The following is a 26,019-nucleotide window of genomic DNA, read 5'->3' as shown; positions in this document are numbered from 1 at the left end:
AGTCCTCTCACAGAGCAAGCAGGATCACCTGCAGGGAGCCCGTTAAGCCCCTGTGATGTGATCGGCTTGAGTTCCTGATGGCAAGATAGAGGACGCCATAAGGACAGATCAGGGGTGTCACTCTGGAAGCACAGCTGGGGGACACAAGTACAAGTACTTTCAAAGCAATCCCCAGCTTTGAACAGGACAGAACTTTCCTATGTTCATATATGAACACAGAATCAGTGAAACTCCACCTCAGGTACAACCACAAGAATGGGAAGTTACACCATGTATGTGTGATATGTGTGGGAGCTACAAGCACCCAGGCAGCCCCAGTGCCTGGCACCCAGCGTATATGCATGTCACACCCACTCAGTGGCTTGGGGGCGGGGACTCAGAAGTATGGGAGCACGAGGGAGAGCCCTTTAGGCACCCAACCCCTCAGGGGGAGGAGAAAAGGGCTTAGCCACTCACCTTTATCTTTGGAAGGCTCAGATCTGCACCAGAAAGAGGCCAGCCCAGACCTAAAGTGTGGGCACAGGACAGAGGTGAGTCAGGGAGCCAGGGCAGGGCAGGGAAGAACTGGGAGATCCTGAGGACATGACACCCCAGAACTGAGCCTGGGCAGCTCCTAGTGGCTGTGAGCAGTGCCTTCTTTCTTTCACAACTATTCAGCAGACATTCTTTCCGGCAGGCTCTGCCCTGTTAGAGCAGGCGCTTGGCAAAGGTCCCTGCCCACTTACAGTTGGCATTTTAGTGGGGGCAGGGCGGCTACAGACAGCAATAAACAAAAACAACTGGGAACAGAGCAGTTAATGACCTTGCGTGTATGTAAACAGAAAATACACAAAGCAGAGCGGGGACAGGATCACATGCCAGGGGACTTGGGATGTTAAAGTAGTCAGGCGGGCCTCCCTGAGAGGTGACATGAAGATGAGATGGAGGGAGCCGTGGTGATATATGAGGACAGGGTGTTCTGGTCACAGGCATAGCCCTGGCAAAGGCTGTGGGAGGGAGATTCTTGGGAGGTTGGGGACAGCCAGGAGGCAGGGGAATTTGGAATGAGGGAGCAAGGGGCAGAGAGAGGAGTTGGGCTAAGTGGCTTCCCAGGAATCCCGGAGGCAGCTGATGGAGACGCTCGGCTTCTTCTCAGCACCCACAGCCCTGCTCCAGGGGCCTCGCATAAGAATCCCACTTGCCGGGCTGGGGATGTAACTCAGCGGTAGAATGTGCACCAAGCCCTGCGTTCCATCCCCAGCCCTGCTAAATAATAATAGTGCATTTTGCCAGGTGCAGAAACGCACACCTGTAATCCCAGCAACTCGGGAGGCTGAGGCAGGAGGATCACAAGTTCAAAGTCAGTCTCAGTGAGATCCTGTCTCTAAATATATATATATATATATATATATATATATATATATATATATATATATANATATATATATGACTGCAGATGTAGCTCAGTGGTAAAGTGCCCCTGGGTTCAATCCCCAATACCAAAAAACTTAAAAAAAAAAAAAAAAAAAGAATCCCACTTGCTACCTGTGGCTGTGACAAAATGGTAATAACTGCAGCACATCCCAGGGTGGAGGTGAGGGATAGAGGAATGCAAAGGTGTGGTCGTCCGAAGGAAAGGCTTACAGCCTGCCTCCTGTGAGCCAGGCTCTGGGGACCCAAAGCACCTCTCCCTGCCTTGGGGATGGGATATGTGAGTAAACGGGAACTTGTCCCCAGTACCAATAACTGCTAGTGGGGATCCAGTTCTCCCAGGGGTGCTGCCTGCAGGAGGGCTTCCTAGAGCTGGGGTCCTGAAAGCTGGGACTCACCAAGAACACCAGGGAGCTAAGCCTTGGGCCATCAGGGGCAAAGGGCAGGAGGAAGTGAGAGGGGCCCAGGATGGGGAAGTAGCTTAATGCAGGAGAGGGACATGGCAGTAACTCCATTCCAAAAATGGTGGACACCGAGGAGCCAATTCCAAGCAGGGAGAAACACAAGGTGACTTTCACTTAAGAGCTTACCTGGGCCAGGTGTGGTGGCGCACGCAGGTGATCCCAGGGACTTGGGAGGCTGAGGCAGGAGGATGGCAAGTTCAAAACCAGCCTCAGCAACTTAGCAAGGCCTTAAGCAATTCAGTGAGACCCTGTCTCTAAATAAAATATTAAAATGGGCTGGGGATGTGGCTCAGTGTTCAAGTGCCCCTAGGTTTAGTCCCAGGTACCAAAAAATAAAAACAGACAAAAGAGACACAGAAGCAGGTAAGAAGTGATGGTGGCTAGGTGGTAGCCAACAAGCTGGCAAGGAGCAGTTAGATTCAAGTGACTTGGGAAGTAGGATGGATTGTACCAGGTGGTTGCCTCACTGTAGGGAATGGGAGTTTCTAAGAGCCCAAGGGTTTGGCATGGAGGAGGCGGGACCCACCCTGGGTATGGGAGATGTGCTGGGGTCCCAGGGGGCCACTTCCCAGGCGGAGGGCAAGGTTCCTCCCCTCAGTATCACAGTATCCTTCAGAGCTCAAGAAATGGGGTTGAGTCCCACAGTGAGTCCCTAGGGTGGGGCACCGTATGGACAATGCATGTGCTTTGTGGTCAGATCCCGTCCAGTTCTGGCCAACTCCAGCGGTGTCACTAGGGGTCATTCACCTAACCTAAGATCATTTTGTTTGAGTGACTGTCTCCAGCTCTTTATGAAGATGGTGCTCATTACCCAAGCCACAGAGGCTGGAGCGTGAGCTTTGTAGTGCAATCCTGTCCAAAGCTCAGAGGGGAGCCGGGTCCGGGGACCTGCTGACACCCAGCCTCAGGTGATTCCTTGTGCACACAGGTTCCTGGACACCACCCCCCTCCCCCGTGTCCTGAAGAGATCTTCAGAGCAGCTGGGCTGGAAGTGTCTCTCCTTGAACAGCAGAGTAGGATGGGTAGCCCGGTGCACCGCGTGTCCTTGGGAGACAAGTGGAGCAGGCAAGAGCACCCTGACATAAAAAGTGAGAGGCGTGTGCCGTCCTTCAACGTGGAACGACTCACCAACATCCTTGACAGAGGTGCCCAGAACACTGCGATCCGGAGGAAAGTCGGTAAGAGGAGGCTGAGACACAGAGTATCCTGCTTTTCTTTTCTCTCTTTCTCTTTCTTTCTTTCTGATATATCAGAATTTCTCTCTTTATTTTTTTATTAATGCATTGTATTTATGTCTATGTGCTTTCCTTAGATGATGGGAGAGTAGTCACAGTCCCATCTTCAAATAGCACATTTGCAGCTGGGTCTGGTGGTGCACACCTGTAATCCCAGCAGCTCAGGGGCTGAGGCAGGAGGATCGTAAGTTCAAAGCCATCTTAGCAATTTATCAAGGCCCTAAGCAACTCAGCGAGGCCCTGACTTAAAATAAAATACAAAAAGGGCTGGGGATGTGCACGTGGATTCAATCCCCTGTACCCCGCCCCCACCAAAAAAAGGGCAAATTTGCCCTTGAAACACCATTGTCAGAGTCATTCCTTTGGACTATGAAGGCACTACTAACATGCCAATATTCCCCGAGCCCATCTGAGTGACAGAAGGGTCCCAGGCAGTAGGACACCTGAATGCTGGTCCTAATTCTGCCACTGCCTTGCTTTTGTAACCTTGGACAGATCACATTTCTCACCTCTGGGCCTCTGTTTTCTCATCTGTAAAATAATGAGTGACTTCCTTTGCAGATCCATGAGGCAAGTGTGTGGGAAGATCTGATGCCAGAAACCTCACCCAAGTGCCTATGCCCTCTTTTCTCCACCTCTTGCAGAAAGCATCATCCACAATGACCCAGTGTTTAGCCTTAAGAACAATCATTTCATGACCCAGAATGAGCATTATGAGACCGCCCTGCGGAAGAGATACCACATACAGATGATAGCACAGCGCCTGGGCTGGCCGGCAGATGGTTGCGAATTGGCCTATGCTTTCAGGTACTTACTCCTGGTGTGGCCCTGCCAGAGAGGAATCTACCTGGGATCACTTATAAACCTCCCAGTCCCATGAGCCATTTTCCCCAACAAAACCATTACTTACTTGGAAACCAGGATTGCAGGTGTCCCTTCCCTCTTGCACCCTAGCTGAGGGTACAACCCCTGTCTTCAATAGGCTACTGAATCATGGCATCTCTCCTCCATAGGGCCCTTTCTGGAGATGTGGCCTTAACTTTAAATGGTGTCTTCATGAATGCGCTCAGGAGCCTTGGCTCAGAGGAACAGATTGCTAAATGGATACCACTCTGTGAAAACTTCCAGATCATCACAACGTATGCCCAGACAGAGCTGGGACACGGTGAGCCAAGGGTGCTGCATACAGTGTTGGGGTCGTGCACTGTACAACCCCAGAGGGCCCATTGCGTCTCATAGATTGCATATCTGATTTGAAAACTCTCCAGCAGATGGCAGTCAAGGGTCTTAAGGAAGGGGTGGCTTTTTCTAATTTTCACAACTGTACTGTATGAACTACCAGCTGGATAAGTCATTCCTTCTAGAAGTATCAGCACCCCACTCTGTGCATCCCCACAAAACCCATAGATCAAAGGGGAGAAATACCTGCCAAGTACAGAGGGGAGCTGGCCCTACTCCATACTGGCTGGTAGCTCAGAGTCCAGTCCCACCCGGAAGCTGCTCCCCAGTTAAGAACCCTGCCTTGGCTGAATGTCTCACTCTCCTCCTTGGTTGCCAGGGTCATATCTTCAAGGCCTGGAGACTCAAGCCACCTATGATGCAGCCACCCAGGAGTTTGTGATACACAGCCCCACCATGACTGCCGCCAAGTGGTGGCCTGGGGACAGTGAGTATCCGTCCTCTCTTGCTCTGTCCCTGCCCAAGGAAGACAACATCAGAGGGCAGAGCAGCACTGGATTTGTTGTCCAAGAGGCTGCAGGCTGATTTCCTCTCCTACGCCGGTTGCCTGGAAATAGCAGGGCTGCTAAGACTTTCATTAGTGAACAGCTGGCAGGTTCCTGGGAGGGGGGCTTTGACGAGGATAAGAGACAAGGCCACACACGCACACACTGCCTCCCAGCCCCCGTGTGTGTGCATGCACATGACACATGTGCACACTTGGCCTAGTCCCAGTTGTCCTGAGTCGATGATTAAGCTTGTCCCCAGCCAGGGCAGAGGCCCTGTGACGACAGTGAGTAGAAAAAACACCTCCCTGCCCCTGCCTCAGACACCCAGAAAATCCCGTGCCACCATCAGCTCTAATCAGATGGCCACCAGGTGGGTGCCATGCCCACCAAGGCCTCCTCCCTTGGGTTTGAGAATTCAGCTCTGCGGACGGATCTGCAGCATTTGGGGACCCAGGCCTCGTGTGGAAAATAAATAAAACAAATGCCTGGAGTTCAACTAAAGCAGAAAAGTAGAGGTGAGAGAGAAAATCAGAAGAAGGGAGACAGAGTAAGAGAATGAACAAGACCAAAACCACAGAGAGAAAAACGCCTTTGAAATCAGGCAGACCGCTGGGCGTGGTGGTGCCTGCCTATAATCCCAGTGGCTCGGGAGGCTGAGGCAGGAGGATCACGAGTTCAAAGCCAGCCTCAGCAAAAGTGAGGCATTAAGCAACTCAGTGAGACCCTGTCTCTAAATAAAATACAAAATGAAGCTGGCAATGTGGCTCAGGGGTTAAGTGCCTCTGAGTTCAATCCCCGGTACTAAAAAAAAAAAAAAAAGGAGGGCTAGGTTTGTAGCTCAGTGGTTGAGTACTTGTGAGGCACTGGGTTCAATCCTCAGCACCACATAAAAATAATAAAATAAAAATTAATTAATTAATTAATTAATTAATTAATTTAAAAACAAAGATACAATTTAAAAAATTTTTTAAGAAAAGGAACTCCGTCCTTTATCCTTTAAAAAAAAAAATCAAGCAGACCAGGGTTCCAATCCCAGCTCTGCCCCCCACCAGGCTAGTGACCTCCGGCATGTCACTCTGCTCTCCGAGTCTCCTTTTCCTTATCTTGGAAAATGAGACTCATGATACCTGCCCTGTAAGAACTAGAAAACGTCAGTATAGGGTCAGATGACACCTGGATTTTGATAAATATCTGTATTCATTATTATGAGGTTGATGACAGAGTGATCCATTAATAGTTTTTTGCTTTTGCTTTTGTTTTGGGGGGACAGCAGAACTTTCAAGAGCTCACTCTTTTCAGTTCCTTTGTCAAGTCACTGCTAGTTTTGTTTGGCTCTCTGGGGACAAATCTCCTCTATCATCAATAACTTTTGGAGGCCTCAGAGATGTCCTTGAGCAACCCCAACCCCAGGAGCCTAAGCTGGGGGACAGCAATACACAGGTCTCCCCACGATGTGCCTCTTATCTTTCTGCCCTCAGTGGGCCGGTCGGCCACCCATGCCCTGGTCTTGGCCCAGCTGATCTGTTCGGGAGCCAGGCAGGGAATGCACGCTTTTATCGTGCCCATCCGGAGCCTCCAGGACCACACCCCACTGCCAGGTAAGCCCATGCTGTTCCCTCAGGGACCCCTTCCAGGAGAAGGTCCCACCAAGCTTCCCTTGTCCTCAGGGCCCAAGGAATCTATGGGAGAAGTTGGGACTGCTGTCCCAGGTCCAGGAGGGGTTCTGTTGAACGTCCTGGTATTGACTGGCTGGGTAACCCTGAGCAAGAGTCAGCATCTGTCTGACCTCAGCAATAACCCCAGTGTCACAGGCTGCTGTGAGCTGAAATGGGTATGTGGTACCTGGCACAGCAAACGTGTCATTCAAATGACAGTCCTTCTCCTCTCCATCCCCCTCTAGGAATCACTGTTGGGGATATTGGGCCCAAGATGGACTTGGAAAATGTAGACAATGGCTTCCTGCTTCTAGACCACGTGCGGGTCCCCAGGGAGAACATGCTGAGTCGCTTTGCACAGGTTGGAGGCCAGGGAAGCTATTACTGCTTGGGCAGGGGACCTGCATCTTGCACAGGCTGACACTGGGTCTGGGTCCTTCTCCCTAAAACTGCTTAGGCCACAATTCCCCAGAGAGACTCTGGCCTGAGCAGTTTTAGGGAGAAGGACTCGGTCCCACTGACTGGAGGAAAGCCCCAGCTTAGAGACGGTGTGATCTTGAGCAAGTTGCTTTGCCTCGATGAGCCCCAGACTTCTCATGACTCTCCACCTTGGATGGCCAAGCAACCCCAGGGAAAGAAGAAAGGGGGCTGAGAGTCATGTGCTAACATTTTCCCACGGTGAGGCCTGGACACAGCAGCCACTGAACACACGCTAACCCGAGTGCTGCAGAGACCTGGAGGTTCTCATTTTGCCAGGCTGTGCCCTGTTAGTAGTGGATCAAAGGAAAGCCTGGGGTGTTCCCACAGAGGGAATGTAAACAGGGCACCTGGGGAGGTGGCTAGTTAGCAACAAGCAGGGAAACATTCTGTATTTTGTGTTGGGGGGGAAGGGCTACCAGGGTTTGAACTCAGGGGCACTCAACCGCTGAGCCTCATCCCCAGCCCTTTTTTGTATTTTACTTGGAGACAGAATCTCACTGAATTGTTTAGCACCTTGCTTTTGCTGAGGCTGGCTTTGAACTTGCAATCCTCCTGCGTCAGCCTCCCAGGCTGGTGAGATTACATGTGTGCATCACTGTGCCCGGCTACATTTCTGCATCTTTTTTTTTTTTAATATTTATTTTTTAGTTGTAGTTGGACATGATGCCTTTGTTTTATTTATTTTTATGTGGTGCTGAGGATCGAACCCAGGGCCTCGCACACGCAAGGTGAGCGCAATACCCTGAGCCACAACCCCTGCCCCCATTTCTGTATCTTACTGATTGTTGTGGCCACACCAGCGGTCGTCTCCAGATGGGCAAGAGCGCCATGGTACCCAAGCGGGGTGGAGGCCCATGATCGTGGGAGTCAGCTGGCTGGAGTGCCTTCATTATAGCCCAATGTCTATCCTTGTTTCACGCAGGTCTTGCCAGATGGCACCTACGTCAAGTTTGGGACGGCACAGAGCAACTATCTTGGCATGGTGGTGACGCGAGTGCGCTTGCTGTTGACTACCATCCTACCCTTACTGCAGAAGGCTTGTGTCATCGCTGTGCGCTACTCAGTCGTCCGCCGCCAATCCCGGCTCTGGCCCAGGCAAGGAGAGGGAGCCCAGAGACTGACTGCGGTAGACAGGGCTGACACTCAGTCCCACAGTGCCTGCTCCCCGGCAGTATCTCTCTGCCAGAGCTGGGATGCTGGAGCAGACCTCCCCCCCCCCCCATACACACATACAAGTCTGGCCATGTTGACAGGGTCTCTCTGGCCCAGTTTCTATCTATCAGCATCTGATGTCAGTCTGTGTCTGTCCAGATCCCATTGTGTCCTACACACCTGTGACTGGCTAGTGAGTCTGGGTCGGCCAGTTACCAGGTTGCATCTCACTGTGGCTGGCTGTTCTCTCTAGCAAAGCCCAACTGTCTTTTCAGACTGTGTGGATGAACGTGTTCTGTCTGGCTGTGACTGTCAGCATCTGACTGTGGTATGTCTAGGTCTGAATACCTTTCATTATGCCTGGTTGTGTCTGGCTACTATTCCCAATACTCCGGGGCACAGAAGGCCAAAGTCTACTCCATACTGCTTTAACCTGTGTGCAGGTACATGTGCATTTGCTCACACGTACATGCGTGCACCCAGACACACACTCTGTCTTGAGATACAGGACACACATTTGAATTTTAGGTAAACAGCAATGATTCTTTTTAAGATAAATTTGTCCCAAATAGAGGCACACACGCCCAGGATGTGGCAAAATTGAGTGAGAAGAGGAATAGGGAGTAGAGTTGGTTACAGCAAAACCAAATCCATGGTACTCAAGAAACAATGTTCCTCCCAGCTCTGCTGACTGACCCTGGGCAAATCCTTGACCCTCTCTAGGTCTCTTTTCTACCTATCAAGAATAAGATCACAGCTAGGCACAGTGGTGCATGCCTGTAATCCCAGCAGCTCAGGAGGCTGAGGCAGGAGGATTACAAGTTCAAAGCCATCCTTAGTGAGATCCTGTCTCTAAATAAAATATAAAAATGGCTGGGGATGTGGTGCAGTGGTTAAGCACTGCTTGGTTCAATCTTTAGTCCTCCCCCTCAAAAAAAAAAAAAAAAAGAGTCTGATCACTAGCCAGGCATATTGGTGGGTGCCTAGAGGGTAACTTGAGACTAGTCTGGCAACATAGTGAGACCTCATCTCAAAAAAAAAAAAAGCATAAAAAGAGTGAAATCTCCAGGACTGGAATTTGAGGACTCTCAGCCTTTGGGTCTAGTGTTTTTTTATGCTATGGGCTCCAGGATAGTCTGACTCAAAATGGACTGAGGATTGTATGCCAGGTGGACAGGAGTCATGTTTTGGGATGGTGTCGTGGGTAACATGCAGGAAAGCATGGTGGGCCTTGACCCAGGGTCTTCTGGCAAACCCACAGCACCCTCGGTGGCCTGGGCACCAGAATCCCAGGCTGAGGGTATCTGCACTAGAAGACAGCACACTGCTTGTCCTGCCTGCAGCCCATGTACCTGAGTTGTAGAGATGTCCCAAGGATGATAAGAACTTCTTGTTGGGTGAGGAGCTACTCCCCTGAGAGGCCTCAGGTTTCTCTCAGCTTTGTGTCCTGTGCACTGAGGACATAGCAATGGACAAGGCAGCCCCAGGCCACTCCTTGGGTTTCAGTGGGCCCAGGTTCACATCCAAAGAGCTGTTATTTAGGTTCAACGCATTTCCTAGCACACAGCAAGTGCACATGGGCAGTGAAAGATCACAGGTTCAAATCATCAGCGGTGCAGGGCCACAATCCTTCACCCAACCCCTGGGATCAGATATGTCAGAGTTCAGAACTTTTCACATTTTAGGATGAGATGGTCCGTGTGCATGCAAGAATTGTGTGACCCTCACTCCACAAGAGGCAGACCCTACAAGCAAGAGTGTCAATATTATCTTTAGGGAAATATGTGAATGTTCATGTTAGATGAGACTTTAGAAGATTAGTGATAGTCTGGTGTTAGTTTTGCAATGAATATGAAGAACTGTTTTTAAGGCTTACATGGTGTTGGGGATGTGGTGTTGAAGGAGGTGGACATGGCATGTAGGTATCATCCAAATCTTTGGCTTCTTTTCCCCCCAGTGGCCCAGAGGCAAAAATTCTGGACTACCAGACACAGCAGCAGAAACTCCTTCCTCAGCTGGCCACGAGTTACGCCTTCCACTTCACAGCGGTCAGCCTCTTGGAATTCTTCCACCGTTCCTATGATGAGATTCTGCGCAAAGATTTCAGCCTCCTTCCTGAGGTATCTACTGTCTGCTGTGGAGCAGCTGCTGCAGGGTGGCAAAGGCTATCCCACCCAATGAGAAGCAGTCTCAGCCCGGCTCCTACAGGCCCTCCTCCACTCCTACAGCCTTCCAGCATCCCAGGGTATTGGGGTGCACTGTGCCCTGACACATAAATCCACCCACACCTGGCCCCCAGAGAGCTCAAAAATGTTAAATGAAATACTCACTCACAGTAGAAAGAACACAGGTCACAATCCCTGATGAGCTTTTGAATCCCACAAAGCTCTGAAAACAAAAAACTGGAACTCATTTGTTACCACAATTTGACCTGAACAGACTTGATTTATTCTACTGAACATGAATAAGCAAAAATATTAATGTATTCAGTTATGAAGGCTTTCCCACAGCCGGCTGGATACACCTTAAACAAGTAATTTACCTTAAACACCCTGCTTTGCCTTTCTAAAATCCAAAAATTACTCTGATTCTAAAGCACATCTGGCCCATAGGTCTCAGCTAAATCACTGTGGACTTACATGTTCTTAAGATTCAGGCTACCCAGGTGCTGTGCTTTATAAGCATTGCTTCATTAATTTTTCCAACTGTGTAGTAGACACGATTTATATCCACATTTTACAGATGAGGAAACACAAAGAAAGGTAGGACATGACTTTCCTCCGAAGGACTTGAATGTTTGAAAGATGGCTTGGGCCTTTCAAGAATCAAAAACTCTAACCAAGCTTGCTATCTGGCAACCCCTCAGGCTATTTGGCTGCTGTAACAAAACACCATAAACTACGCAGCTTATGAATTTATTTCTCATAGTTCTGGAGACTTCCTAGCCTCCACCAAGTTGCCTCCATCTGTCTATTGAGGGCCTTCTTACTGTGCTGTGCCACGGCAGAGGGCACCAATGGCAAAGGAGCCTGTGAAAGTGTTGGGGGCAGAGCTCTCTTTTATAACCAAGCCACACCCATGACAACAGCATTAAGCCATTCATAAGGGTGGAGCACTCATGACCTAATCACTTCTTAAAGGTCCCACCTCCTAGTACTTTTAAAATGACAACTACATTTCGACATGGGTTTTGGAGGGGCAATGCAAACCACAGCAGCCATTAATCCTATTCATGAACGTTTTACCCTCATGACCTAATCGTTGCCCAGAGGCCCCACCTCCTAATACCATCACCTTGGAGGTTAGAATTTCAACATATGAATTTGGGGCAGACACATTCAGACCACTGCACCCCACTCACCCTCACAGGTCAGTTTTCCAAACTGTATACCTCCTGAAGGGAGGTGGGCCCAATCCAGGCAGCACCCTCTCCAAAGATCCTGGAGACGCTGTTTGGGAAGCCTTTCCTTAGTTCTGATTGCCCCATAGCTACAGTGCCTGTGTGACCCAGGGTGAGTCCCAGCCTGGGGCTCAGCCTTCTCATTCATAAAGCTGTCAGGTAAGGAAACACTCCTTACCTCACAGGGTTGTGTTCAGCACGCCGGAAATGTTCAGTAAATGGGAGGTGTGGGATCCCCTTACACCACCTGACACCTCTTCCTGTTCTTATAGCTCCACGCACTGAGCACAGGCATGAAGGCCATGATGTCTGAATTGTGTACCCAGGGGGCCGAGCTGTGTCGCAGGGCCTGCGGGGGACACGGCTACTCAAAACTGAGTGGTTTGCCATCATTGGTCACCCAAGTGACAGCCTCCTGCACCTATGAGGGTGAGAATACAGTGCTCTACCTGCAAGTGGCCAGGTAAGGACCAGACTGGCCCAGGCCCCTGTCCAGGCTTCTGCTCAGGTCGAGGTTTCTGTTTGATGCCCACAGAGGGAGGGACAGGCTTTGGCAAGCACCATTTGGAGGCTGTCCAAATCCCATGACAGGTCTCAAATCCACCTGTCCGCACATCCACTGTTCCTAGCCAGGCTGCCACCGTCTCTCACCTAGGGTCCCTTGCTTCCACCAGGTCCCACTTCACTACAGGCATCCAAGAGGGATCTTTTCAAAGCCTACAGAATATCATATCTTTCTCTTGCTTAAAATTGTCCACTCAGCCAGGAACACTCAGTGGCACACGGCTGTCTTTTGGAACACAATCTATAATTGTCTACATTTTTGTGTTGTTTACTTTTTAGTTCTGGTCCTCAGCTCGACTGGGAGTTCCTCAAGGGCAGGGACTATATCTGCTTTGCTCAATGCAGGATCCCAGGCTTAGTGAAGATCTTACACAGGAGGCCCCAACTTAAGAGGCAGGAGCGAATGGCCAAGTCAGCCTCCTCCAAGTGGTTTCTTTTGGGGGGAGGAAGGTACCAGGGATTGAACTCAGGGATACTTGACTATTGAACCATATCCCCAGCCCTATTTTGTGTTTTATTTAGAGACAGGGTCTCACTGAGTTCCTTAGTGCCTTGCTTTTGCTGAGGCTGGCTTTGAACTTGTGATCCTCCTGCCTCAGCCTCCAAAGCTGCTGGGATGACAGGCCTGCACCACCATGCCCAGCTCCAAGTGGTTTCTTTTCAACCCTCTTTGAGGCTGACAAAGCCTCTCACACTCACTTATTCTCAGATGACTGAAGGGGGCAAATAATTTTGTACGCATGGAGAAAGGAGTTCACTGGCAAATGTGACATGTTATACTTTTAATACATAACATTTGCAGGTTTACTTTTTCAGATTATGAAAAGAACACAATAGTGTGCATTAGGCATTCTGTGCCTAGCTCTGTGTCAAGCACTTTACAAATATTATCTTTCAGTTTCACAAACCACCTCCCAATCAGGTGAGTATGATCATCCCCATCTAGAGATGGAAAGCTTAGGGAGGTGAATCAATCCTAGAGCATCACGAAGGCCTCGGCTGAGAGTCCAGGGCTGCCTGAGGCCAGAACCTGTAACCAGTGGATTGACGAACGCAGCAGCTCAGAGTCACCTATAATCTTCCCATTCACGTCAATACCTATCCTCCTTCTTTCAACTTAGAAAATTTAATTCCCACAGTCACTGTACAAGTCATCATAAATCCTAAAATCACAAGATTCCCACAAAAAGATTCAATTTGCATAGAATCTCAGAAGAGTTTATGTTCTGGACCTGAAGAGGTCTGCCCCAGTCCTGCAGCCCCATTTAGTTGTTAAAGCCTGGAGTGTGCCCCACGGAGGGCCTCCCAGCAGGATGGCAGGAGAGGACTCTGGGGTGAGGAGTAACCCTTCAGAGGGCAGCTGGGTGGAGGTCTGGGCCCAGGTCCTTCCACAGGAAGCCTGGAGCCCAGGCTAAGAATGTGTGATGTGTGTCTCTGGGAGCTGAGGTGGCGGGTGCCCCACAGAGCCCCATTGTCTCCCCTGTCCCCTCCCCTTCCACCCTCCAGGTTTCTGGTAAAGAGCTACCTGCAAGCCAAGGTGTCCCCAGACTCTGCACCACAGAAGCCTCTACCTCAGTCTGTTGAATATCTTGCCAGGCCTGTCCTGGCCCGTTGCCCAGCCCAGAAGGCAGCCGACTTCCTCTGCCCAGAGTTATACACTGCAGCCTGGGCACACGCGGCCGCCAGGTGAGAAGCGCTGAGAAGTCAGCACCCCACACGGGGGGGGGGGGGGGGGGGTAGGCTCCTCCTCTCTGAGGGCCTTCAGTGCATGTTCATGGAGAGCCTCTAGAACCAGTCCCACCCCTAGCCTCCCCAGGCCCCGCAGCTCCTATTGCCATGAGAGAATTTTTAAAAGTCCTTAGATTCCTGGAATAACTCACAATCCAACAAATGTACCCATATGAAAATACTACCAATGTATATTGATATGCAAACCAATAACAATAAATACAGCAACCCTTCTAAATTGGAAAATAGTCCATAATCTAAAAATAATTTTCTAAAATATGACTCTAGCAGAGGATGGACTCCATTTTAATTCCAGCATCTGATAGACTCCAGAGAACATAGACAAAACCAAGGGGTCATCCATTCTGTCACTCAACCAATACTGTCAGGTACCCACCAGTCAGGAATGACTAAATATGCTACAAGCTTGGAATAAAGAGAAGGCCTAGCCAAGCACAGACACCATCACAGAGAGAAGGAAAGATTTAATGACCTATAAAGAAAAAACTTCTCACCCTGCCCAACATTAAAATGCCAAAAACAACAAACTGCAAAAAATATATTTTTTTAGTATAAAGTGGTCTTATATCCCAACCTGTGGTCCCAGAAATGATTGATAATTATTTTGAGATCACAAGGAACTTGAGACATTCATTCATTCATTCCACAAATGTTTATTAAGTGCCTACAATATGCCAGGCACTGTTTTAAGATGTAGGGATCTATAGATACACTAATAAAACCTTCAGGCCTCAAAGAACTGATTTTCACTTGGGGGAACTGACTGGTAATTAAGATGCCATTGTGTTTCTCTTTGCTTGGAACTCAAAAGTGACATCTGCTTATGTACTCCCTGACAAAGCAAAATAAATATTGCTTAACAGTTTGCTTTACACACAAGTTTCAAGGGTTATGGATGGTCATGCAGGAAACAAACAATAAAAGGGGATTAAAGGTTAATATAATGGCAAATGACTAACTTAGTGTCTTGGAGGACAATAGTTAGTTTTCTGGTTTTGTTTTTAGGTTCCTTGCAGCAGGCTGGGTGACCAACAGGCCTCACTAACATTTAACAAGTTTTGTTTTGTTTTCTTCCTTGGATCATAGGAAGCCAAACAATGGAATGGCCTAAAAACATTGGTATTGGGGTGCATGAAAAAGAGGGGAATGCTCCTGGCCCAAATCCCTGAGGCTTTAAAATGTGGTGGTTAAGAAAAAATCCAAACCAAAAGTGGTGGCGCATGCCTGTAATCCCAATGACTTGGGAGGCTGAGGCAGGAAAATCAAAAGTTCAAAGCCAGCCTCAGCAACTTAGCTAGACCCTGTCTCTAATAAAATATTAAAAAGGGCTGGGGATGTGGCTCAGTGGTTAGGCACCTCTGGGTTCCAAAAGGAACAAAAATAAATTCTGGCTCCACTCCTTCCTTACTAGCTGTGTTACCCTGGACAATTTGGTTAACCTCTCTGACACTCAGGTTTTCCCCACTGTAAACAGGAAATGCATTCCTTGAGAGAGAATGTTTATCAGGCATTTAGCTTTATGACACACAAGAAGTCCTAAACAGAATTTGTACTTCTGAGGGCCCCCCATAGCTACTGGTTATCTCTCCCAGTCAGTCAAGAAGCTGACCCTTTTCTGGTTTTCAGGCTCATAGAGGACTCGGTGCATCATCTACAGACCCTCACACAATCTGGGGCTGACCAGCAGGAGGCTTGGAACAAGACTTCTGTCATGCACCTCCAGGCTGCTAAGGTGAGCTGCCTATCAGCCAAAGCTGCAAGGGACCCGCTTGTCTTTCCAAGCTGGCTACCCTGCCGGGAAAACCCAGGCTGTGCCATTATTCCCCAAGCCTGCGCCTCAGTGGCTGCCCTCATTTCATTTCTAAGGCTTTAGTCCAGGGTATTTTAATTAAAGGACTTAACTCCAAAGCAATCTTGCTGGCAGCTCTTGGGGGGAAAGGTAATGAGGCAGTGTTATTGGATTTGCTTCAGGTTGTTCAAATATTTCCTCCCAGATAGAAAAGCAGGTCAAGCTTCCTCTTAGCCCCACAGGCAATCCTTGGATGTCTGATTCAATTTCCACTATGGTTTGTGTTTGTGCATAATTCACAGTCAGTCGGCAAATATTTGAGCACCCACTCTGCAGCAGCCCTGGGCTCAGTGCTCAAACGGTGAAGCTGCTGCCCACACCTATCAAGGAAGCACTGGGCAGGAGAATATAGGCTGCTGTGGGATTCTGGGGCAGGTGCATCTCTACTCACCTTGAGGCTTCCCAGAAAGGGTGGCACACAGGCTGATGCTTCGAAGATAAGCTGAAATTAGCATGCTGGGGGTGGTGGGGGATGAGGGGGCTGGAGGGGGGGGCAGATGGCAGCTTTGCAGAGGAAGGTTTCCAAGCAAAGGGAGAAGCAGGTACAAGAGGAGACAGGAAAAGTCCTGGTGCTTGGGAGGAAATGCAGACCTTTCAGGAGGAGCCAAAGGTGGAAGAATCAAGGAGAGGAGGGTAGACAGGGAGAGGAGACAGGAGAGACCTTCTGCAGTGTGAGAAGCCTGCGTCTTGCCTCCATTGTGACGGGAAGCCATGGCTGAGTCTGCATCAGGCAAAAATGAAGGGAGCAGAGTTTCCTTCCAGAAGGATCATGCAAGCTGCAGAGGGAGGAATGGACTGGAGGCTGGAAGTTAATCAGAAGGAAGCTGCTGCAGCCTGGACCAGCCCCCACCATGAACTTGGCAGAGGCCACAGAGAGAAGTGGGGAAATGCAGAGATAGTAAAGGGGTAGAGGAAGGAACAGGCCTCAAGAGTCATGGGGTGGGAAAGTGGTAAGAATGCCTCTTGAGCTTAGGCAACTGGAACGCTGGCCATGCCAACAACTGAAAACTGAAGCGGCCACTCCAATCATCAGGCTTTGGACCCCCCAAAATGGTTGCCAAGCAGGAGAGGCCTGAAGGTCTGCAGAGGCCCTGGGAGGGCAGGACTGGCTGGCAGGCTGTGCATGAGCACCACCTGGTGACCCAACACCTGCACCACACTCGTGGGCGCTGGCAGTAGCCACAGCTCTCAGCTCCACAGCCCACCACAGGGGCACTCCCTATCGTGCTAAATGCCCTGTCAACACGGAGTGAGCCCAGGCGGCACTCTTTCAACAGATGACCAAAAAAGGAACCACAATCCCCCATTATTCATTTTCCAAACCTAAGCCCTGCCTTCGAAGGGGCCAGACGCTGCTCGCCAGTTTCCTTCATTTAGCACATGTGAGCCTGTGCAGGAGACCAGCAGAATCTCTCCTCTAAGGATGAAGAAAGAGATCTCATAGGCATGAGGTCCGAGAAGTAGAAAATGGCTGAGTCAAGATGGCTTCCTGTGCCACACACCACAGGCAAGCTGTGTCCTCAGGGCTCCTCAAGCTCGGGGGCACCAAAGGTGGGAAGCTCAGTCAGCTTGTGAGAGAGGAGTGAGTCCAAAGGCCTCCTGGGGGGATGGTGGCCAAGCTGAGTCTCCGAGGTCACAGTGGGAAAGGGTTCTATACTTCCTGTGCTTTGTGGGGTTCGCTATTCTACGGAAACCTCAAGCGCCCAACCAGGCCTCATCTGGAAACTGGAAATGTGCAGGTAGAGAATGACGTTACTACAACTTGGGGCAGGGGACAAAACTGGTAGGTGGATAGACAAGGAAAAACCATGAGCTAAGTTCTGGTCTCCCAGCTGTGTGTGTGACATGCCATCTGACCTCAAGCACTCCCTCCCCGTTCCAGTCTGTACAACAAAGGTGTTCTGATAGGCTTTGGTCCTCTAAGGTCAGGCTCTGCCCAGGAGAGATGTCAGTTCCCAGGATCCTGGAGCTAATGCTGGTGCTCGGTATAACCCAGCCTCAGGCCCTGGTGGCTTTGGCAGCACAGGTAGCAGTTAGGAGTACAACCCTGGTTTGGCTCTTGTTGCTACCACTTACCAGCCATATGACCTTGGGCAAGGAACTTAAGTCTCAGAGCCTGTCTCTTCATGCAACACAGAGCTATTACCAGCACCTACTTTACAGGATTATTATGAAGACTGAGCTGACATGTGTAAAAATTTAAGAGATACCCAGCGATAAGGACATACTTTATCCCTATGGCCTAAAGGCCACCTTCTCTTCCTGGTCTTCATCCTGCTTTCCAAGACAGAACTGGGCCCTGGGGCAGCTCACCATCACTTCACTCCTCAAGCAGAGCCTGGAGACCTTCGGGTGTGGTCCATGGGCTAGACAAGGGAAAGCGGGGCTTCAGTGACAAAAGTACAGGTGTCTCCAGTTTTGTCCCTCAATGCAGATTGAGCGCAGAAGGCTGCTGGGCGGCAGGACCCATCTGATCATCGTCCACCTCCAAACACTGCATACCCAGCATGGCAGTGAGGAGCATGGCTGGCTGCCTAAGCAGAGCTGTAAGCACCTGTGTGAGGAAGTCAGGTTCTTTCCAAATGAGAAACCTGACCACTCGCTGCCCCACTGAAAGCTCTGGTGACTCCTTGGCCCCTACAGAATAAAACCCCGGCCATGTCATTCACAGCTCTTCACTGATGTGGGTCCAGGTGTGGGTCAATCCAAACTTACAAAGTGCCCATCATTGCCTCATTAAATTCCAGTGCATCGGTCTCAGGAAATTACCTCCTGAAAGTATAGCCTTTGCTCATAAAGTTCCCCTTGCCTCAGATGGCCTTGCCCTATCCCTTGTCCTGCAGGGAGAATTCTTTTGAACCCCAAGACACTTTAAACCTTGCTATTTCAAGTTACTAGCAGCAGCATGGACATCACAAGACAGTTAGAGATCTACTCTCACTCTGCATTCTTTTTTTCTTTTTTGTACCAGGGATTGAATCCAAGGGCATTTAACCACTAAGCCACATCTCCAGCCCTTTTTACTTTTAATTTTGAGACAGGGTCTCATTAAATTGCTTAGAGTCTCGATAACTTGCTGAGGCTGGCTGACTTTGAACTTGTAATCATCCTGCCTCAGCCTTCTGAGCAGCTGGGATTACAGGTGTGCGCCACCACACCCAGCTAGAATCTGCATTCTGAAAAGACATCCAGGTGCCCTGCACACATACAAATTTGAAAGCCTCAAACTGTTTGTATTATAAACTCTTCCTCAAGCAACTCGTATCCTACCTGATAAAATACTGATGTGCACTTGTCTTGGGTAAAGGGGGGATATTAAAAATATTTAATAACCAAAAGGGCAGGAGATAAAGGGTCCTAAAGGTTCCTGCTGAGACAAGCATTAATCCTTTAGTTGCTGGGCTATGGGAAGAAGGGGGTCCAGGGAAGGAGTCCATCTGGCAGAGGGGGCTCTCATTAGGTTGATGGCTAAGATAAATTGCCTTTACATCTTGTACCCTCACTTTCCCACCACATGGTACACACACGTGCTACCCTCCAAGTCCCCGGAGCCAGCCACCAGCACACCTGACTCTCTACTTTCAACTCTACTTGAAGCTGCCCCAAGCAAAATGAGGATACCAAAGGCCAAGTTCCAGAGCCCACGGGCCAGACACACACGTGTGCATGTATACAGATACACACTGTACCAAAAAGGCTCAAGGAAACCCTGAGCGAGCTGGAGGGGAGGGGGCCTGCTGTCAGCCCTCTGGCAAGCATACAGCTGTGGCAGTGTGTTCATCTGTCTTGCCAAGATTCCAGGGTGACTTCTGGAGTTGGAAACCATCTATCAGTGTCTGATACACCTTTGTCTTTGTAGGCACACTGCTACTATATCACTGTGAAGAGTTTCACGGACGCTCTGGAGAAACTAGACAAGGAACCAGCAATTCAGCAAGTGCTCCAACGCCTCTGTGATCTCTTTGCTTTACACGGTATCTTGACAAACTCAGGTGACTTTCTCCACGATGGCTTTCTGTCTGGGGCCCAAGTAGACATGGCAAGAAAAGCTTACCTGGACCTACTCCTCCTGATCAGGTGAGTGGCAAGCCCTCAAACCGTGATATTAGCCTTCGGAGAAAAGCCCTCTACTCTAGTTCACAGATTAGTTCACAGGTCACCTCAAACTCCAAGATCTTGCTAACTGGGGTATGTCTGGCAAAACCAGCAAGGGCCCTGGGGAGGTTCGCATCCCAGCATTATTATGCCAACATGAAGTATTAAGGCTTAGTGAAAGAAACAAGTGAGGAATAATTAGAAATAAAAATGCTTAAAAATAAGTTAGCTACCTCAATTGACCTCTTCAACATCGTCAAGGAAACAGGAACAATGTCACAGACATATGAATAAAATAAAGCATGCCACATGTGAATATGTGTTAATAGTCTGAATCATAGCTAACACTTAAGGAGTACTTATGTGCCCAGGCACTGTGCCAAAAGCTTTTACAAACATCATCTCAGTTAATCCTTGGAGCCCTTTGAAATGGACTTAATCTCTGTATTTTACTGGAGAGGAAATTCAGGCTTATGGGAGTTAACCTGCTCAATGTCACATAATTAGCCAGAGTAGGAGTTGGTACAATCTCAGGCCTCTCTGACGCCTGAGCATGCACCCTTAACCTGTGGGTGAAGGTCGAAGTACTATTTTAGGTATACCCCTGTCTTTGTTGAATGTGCATGAGCAAATAATTTCCAAGTTGACTAAACTTTACTGCCTTGGTACCAAGATGAAAAATTTTTTTAAAACTCAAGTAATTTATATATTGATTCATAGAACAATAATACAAATAGTTTTGATATGTGGAATTAATGCAGTACAATGTGGAGTCATGAAATACTAATCAAATGCTTTCTTTCATCCAGTCATTTCACATAACCTAAATAATTACTTGAAAAACATCAAAACCACAGGCCCACCTGGTCAGGGTTCTAGAAAACAAATTTTAAAAATATGAATTATTTACCATTGTCAATAATATTTTTTTAAAAAAATAGGATAACTTGAGAATACACCCTTTTGAGACCCCATGGGGCAGAAAATATGACGCCTATTGTACATTGGGAGGTGTGGCCTTTCCCCTACATCCTCTGATAGTTCTCATTATCAGCAACACTTTTAAAAAATTTTATAAACTTGAAATTGTGTAAAATAAAATTTCCATGACAGAGTTAAAGAAAATAAACCAAATTCTTTTTATTTCTAACAATATACAGTATTTTACGTGCTATTTATTACAAAACATAGGCACTTAGATAGATGGTAGCTAGTAAATGTTTGTTCAATTAAATCATCACAAATTGTCAAAAAAGGGCTGGGGATATAGCCCAGTAGTAGTGACCCTGGGTTCAGTACTGAAAACAAAATTGGGGTCCATGAAAAATATTTAATAATTTGAAAGAATCTTATACTGTGAGGTTATTTTATACTGTTAGGAATAAATCTAAATAAAATAAATAAACATAAAATACACACACACACACATACGGTAAGATTATGAACTTGGTTTTAAAAAAATATGCACAGAGGTTGGGGATGTACCTCAGTGTAGAGTGCTCGCCTAGCATGTGTGAGGCACTGAGTTTAAAACTCAGTACCACATAAATTTTTTTTTAATTAAATAAAATGTGTGAGGCACTGAGTTTAAAACTCAGCACCACATAAAAATTTTTTTTAAAAAATTAAATAAAGGGGGTTGGGGTTATGGCTCAGTGGTAGAGCACTCGCCTCGCATGTGCAAGGCCCTGGGTTCGATCCTCAGCACCATATAAATACAAATAAATAAAAATATTAAAAAGATTTTAAAAAAATAATTATTAAAAAAATTAAATAGGCTGGGGTTGTGGCTCAGCAGTACAGCGCTTGCCTGGCATGTGCAGAACCCTGGGTTCGATCCTCAGCATCACATAAAAATAAATAAGTGAAATAAAGGCATTGTGTCCAACTACAACTAAAAAATAAATATTTTTAAAAAATTAAATAAAGGTTTAAAAAAAATATGCACAGGGCTGGAGATGTAGCTCCGCGGTAGAGTGCTTGCCTAGTTGGAGTTGTGGCTCAGCGGTGGAACGCTTGCCTTATATGTGCAAGGCGCTGGGTTCAATCCCTAGCACCAAGTAAAAATAAATAAACAAAATAAAGGTATTGTGTCTCTCTCTCTCTCTCTCTCTCTCTCTCTCTCTCTATATATATATATATATATATATATATATATACATATATATTATCTGACTGCTGGGCACAGTGGCACACACTTGTAATCCCAGTGGCTCAGGAGGCTGAGACTGGAGGATCACAAGTTCAAAGCCAGCCTCAGCAACTCAGCAAGGCCCTAAGCAACTCAGTGAGATGCTGTCTCTAAATAAAATACAAAAAAGGGCTGGGGATGTGGCTCAATGATTAAGGGTTCCTGAGTTCAATCCCTGGTACCAAAAAATATCTATCTATATCTATATCTATATCTATATCTGACACAATGATGGCCCAAGTATTAAACTTTCCCTAATCTAGGCAATCCACTGGTGGAAACCATTAAGAGCGTGTTAAATTATTACCCTATATGCATAATATGATTACATGACCTGTGCAACTCTCTATTATGTACAATCAGACGAATGAGAAGTTATACTCCATTAATGTATAATTTGTCAAAATGCATTCCACTGACATATGTAACTAATTAGAACAAATTAAAAAAAAAAAAAGAGCATATTAAGTATAGCACAATTCAAGCCCAAATGTGTCTTTCTGAAACACTTGGCATTTTAAAAGCACATGATAAAAATAATATTCTGGTCCTGCTTGGTGGTGATGATAAAATACAAAGATCACCTTAACATCTTTAAGTATGGAGTTTTTGGGGTTTCATTTTTATCTGCAAACAGCATTTCTAAGTGCTTGCCTTTGCTCCAGAGGCTTACAAATCAAGACAAGACAGCACTGACGCAAGCTGCCAACTCACGCAAGCATCAAACCCACAAAATGATTTACTTACATTATGGTTCCTAAGTAACCTTACTACTGCAGGGTAATTAGGTATGTAACAGAGTCCATGCTTAACGGTTCTTTGTCACAGTTCCCTGCCTTGATTAGTCATTATCTCTCTCAGACTTCTGAGATGACAAATGAAAGGCAGCACACTATTCTAAGTGACACTAAAACCAGCTCTCTGTGTCACATTAATGAATTGACCCAAAGGGGTTTTAGTTGTTTAAAATGTGTTAGTAAAATCTCAGCTGGGGTAAAGATGGCAGACTGAGGTAAATCTCAGGTAAGGCAGACTGCACAAATGCACTTAATTTTGTTCCTTCCTAAAGACATATTTGGGCTTGAATTGTGCTGTACTTAATTATGCTCTTAATGGTGTCTGCCACTGGATTCCCTAGACTAGGGAAAGTTTACTACCCCAGGCATAATTGTTTCAGATATATTTTTGACAGCATTTTGTTTTGTTTTTATCTGGCACTAGCAATTGAGCCCATGGCATTGCACATGCTAGGAAGCACTCTTTAAACAACAGCAAGAGAATTAGAAAATTTTTAAAGGCATGAGCCTACAAAAAGAACAGGAGAGGAAAATGAAAGTTGGATAAATGGGCATACAATGACTTAGACAAGTCACAGCAGAGAACCCCAAGGAGAAGCACTGTGTACCTCAGGCAATGGGGATGAGAGTGAGATGGAACTGACAGGATGGTGGAAGTTCAGCTCAGAGAGATCTGAAACCTCGGTTCCCCTCCTCCCCTGTGACTTTCCTGGCCCTACTCTGATAGGGCCAAGGGGAATGGGGAACATTAGGCATAGTGGAGGATGAGGCTACCCTACAGAAAGCAGGGATTTCACAAGCCAAATATTAACACTTCCTCCTCCAGTGCTCATTAACCTCTTGGTACTAGGAGAGTGACAGCCAGGCGGGTACCCTGTAGGAGAATAGCAAGATAATCCTTCTCTGAAGAATTTGACCATCCAAGGGAGCAGGGGCACAGTCCACAGTGAGCCCCGCTAACAATCAACATACACACTTGTACTGAGCTAGTTCATGCCCCATTCTTAGCTATGACCAGACACTCTGGGATCACCAGATGCACTGAATGCTGCTAACATAAAAGAAGGAGCAAGAACAAGCAAGAACAAGGCAACTCAGAGGACACAAAGAGAATATATAGTGAGTAGAAAGCTTTAAAAAGAAAAAAACATAGTAATATCCTCAAAGAATTAATAAGAGATACCCCAACTATGAAATAAGAACCAGAATGTAATTATTTAAAATGTAATATTCAGAGAAGAAAGAAAAAAAAGAGCTCTTTGAAATTTAACAAAAAGGTAGTAGAAATGAAAAACTCAATTTAAGGACTGGAAGATACAGTTGCAGAGACCTCACAGAAAGAAAGCAGAAAAGGACAAAAAAACGAGAGAAAAGATCTTTAAAAAATAAGAGGACCTATCCTAGCTATTCATCTTCTAAAAAGCAGGTCTAGGGGGAAACAAAGAAAGAGGAAGACAGAAAAAATGGAAAGGGGCAATTTATTTTATTTTGAGGCGGGGGGTAATTTATTAATAAAATAATTCAAGTAAATATCCCTCATGAGAAAAATACAAGTTTCAGATTGAAAAGGGCACAGTGCCTACAAAGAGGAGAGAGACACGCACACACACGCATGTGCACACATTGTCAATACACCCTGTGAAGTGTTAATCAGTGCCAGAAAGGAAAGGGTACCAGGGAAAGGGGATAGGAATATGGAGCTGAGGGAGCAGGGAGGTCTGTGGGAAGGTGATATTTGAGGAAAGACCTGAGGAATGTCATATGGCTGCCGTATAGTGGTCAGGGGAAGGTTTTCCAGGTATGGACAGGTACAAATGTTGGAGGTCAATGCTTTTACTCTGTATGAGCCTAGGAGGGCTTGAGCACAGGATAGTCACGATCGGAAATAATCCGATGTCTATTTTTAAAGGATCACTCCAGCTGCCATACTAAGAATTTCGAATAAAAAGAAGGGGCTGAAGCAACTCAGTGAGACCCTGTCTCTAAATAAAATATAAAAAATGGGCTGGGGATGTGGCTCAGTGGTTGAGAGCCCCTGGGTTCTATCCTGGGTACCAAAACAAAAAAAGAAAAGCAGGGCTGAGAGCACCTGGTCACTTGCTTAGCATATGTGAAGCCCTGGGTTCAATCCCCACCTGGTGAGAGGGGAGTAGAAAGCAGCAGGGAGAGAGGATCCTGGCCTGGACCAGAGTGGGAGCACTGGAGTGGTGGGAAGTGATCAAAGTTTTATATTTTGAAAGTAGAACAGGATGTGCTGAGAGATTAGATAGATGTGGGGTGAGACAGAAGAATCAAATGGGGAGGACTACAGAAGAGCCAGGTTTGAGCAGGATGGACAGAAAAAGATTAGGAGTTTGGTTTTAGACATGTTATGTTGGAAAAGCCTATTTGAAATCCAAATACAGATGTGACACAGAGGGATAAATTTGAAAGTCACTGGCATATGGTTGATATTTAAAGCCATGAGAGAGATGATACCACAGGAAGTGACAACATGAAGAGAGAGGTCCACATACTGAGTCTCAGGACCCTACAAAGATATTAAGAGGTGACCTTGTCAGTGGAGTGGTGGAGGTGAGAACATGAATGAATCCAGTTCTCTCTGGAGGAACAGGAACACTGGAGATATAATATACCCAGCAGAGACAACAAAATACTTGCAAGTACTGTCATAATAGGGAGCCAACAAATGGGGTTAAGATAGAAAGGGAAACTGAGTCAAAAGCTTGTTTTTTAAGATTAGAGAGATGACAGCATGCTGTATATTAATGGAAATGATCCAGCAGAAAGGGGAATTTTGACACTGTAGGAGTAAGGCAAGAGAATTTCTGGAATATCGTTCTCCAGTAGATAAGGGCAGAAGGCAGCTAGTACACAGAAGGGACTGACTGGCCTGAGCTGGGATCCTGGACAGGTACCTTCACTAAGACAGGGGGCACTGTGTATAAACGCAGGGGTGGGAACTGTGGAAAGTCTCTTACTCCTTCCACTATATCAGTGAAATAAGATGCAAAGTCATTCGTGTAAGAAAGATGGGGAAGTGAGCAGGCACAGTGGTACAAACCTGTAATCCCAGCAGTTTAGGAGGCAGAAGGATCGTGAGTTGAAAGCCAGCCTCAGCAACTTAGCAAGGCCCTAAGCAACTTAGTGAGACCTGTCTCAAAATTTTAAAAAGGGCTGGGGATGAGGCTCAGTGGTTAAGCATCCCTGGGTTCAATCCCTGGTACCAAAAAAAAAAAAAAAAAAAAGAA

At 47.2% G+C, this 26,019-nt stretch overlaps 1 protein-coding gene across 1 annotated transcript in view; it reads left to right on the top strand.

Annotated features, from left to right (window-relative positions):
- The first annotated feature begins 398 nt into the window (after positions 1 to 398).
- Acox2 (acyl-CoA oxidase 2) overlaps positions 399 to 26,019 on the top strand; it is a 30,760-nt gene continuing 5,139 nt past the window's right edge. Inside the window, exons 1-13 of the mRNA XM_015494490.2 lie at positions 399 to 530; positions 2,803 to 3,052; positions 3,754 to 3,916; positions 4,123 to 4,274; positions 4,668 to 4,775; positions 6,315 to 6,434; positions 6,737 to 6,852; positions 7,894 to 8,066; positions 10,081 to 10,243; positions 11,796 to 11,986; positions 13,594 to 13,773; positions 15,463 to 15,568; positions 19,545 to 19,762. Of these exons, the coding sequence (XP_015349976.1) occupies positions 2,893 to 3,052; positions 3,754 to 3,916; positions 4,123 to 4,274; positions 4,668 to 4,775; positions 6,315 to 6,434; positions 6,737 to 6,852; positions 7,894 to 8,066; positions 10,081 to 10,243; positions 11,796 to 11,986; positions 13,594 to 13,773; positions 15,463 to 15,568; positions 19,545 to 19,762 (1,850 nt within the window). The 5' untranslated portion in view covers positions 399 to 530; positions 2,803 to 2,892. The remainder of the gene's footprint in view (positions 531 to 2,802; positions 3,053 to 3,753; positions 3,917 to 4,122; positions 4,275 to 4,667; positions 4,776 to 6,314; positions 6,435 to 6,736; positions 6,853 to 7,893; positions 8,067 to 10,080; positions 10,244 to 11,795; positions 11,987 to 13,593; positions 13,774 to 15,462; positions 15,569 to 19,544; positions 19,763 to 26,019) is intronic.

The sequence above is a fragment of the Marmota marmota genome, unplaced genomic scaffold, assembly GCF_001458135.2.
Source record: "Marmota marmota marmota unplaced genomic scaffold, marMar, whole genome shotgun sequence".
Classification (NCBI taxonomy): Eukaryota; Metazoa; Chordata; class Mammalia; order Rodentia; family Sciuridae; genus Marmota; species Marmota marmota.
Note: the sequence above shows the minus strand (reverse complement) of the source record. Positions and strands in the feature narration are given on the sequence as shown.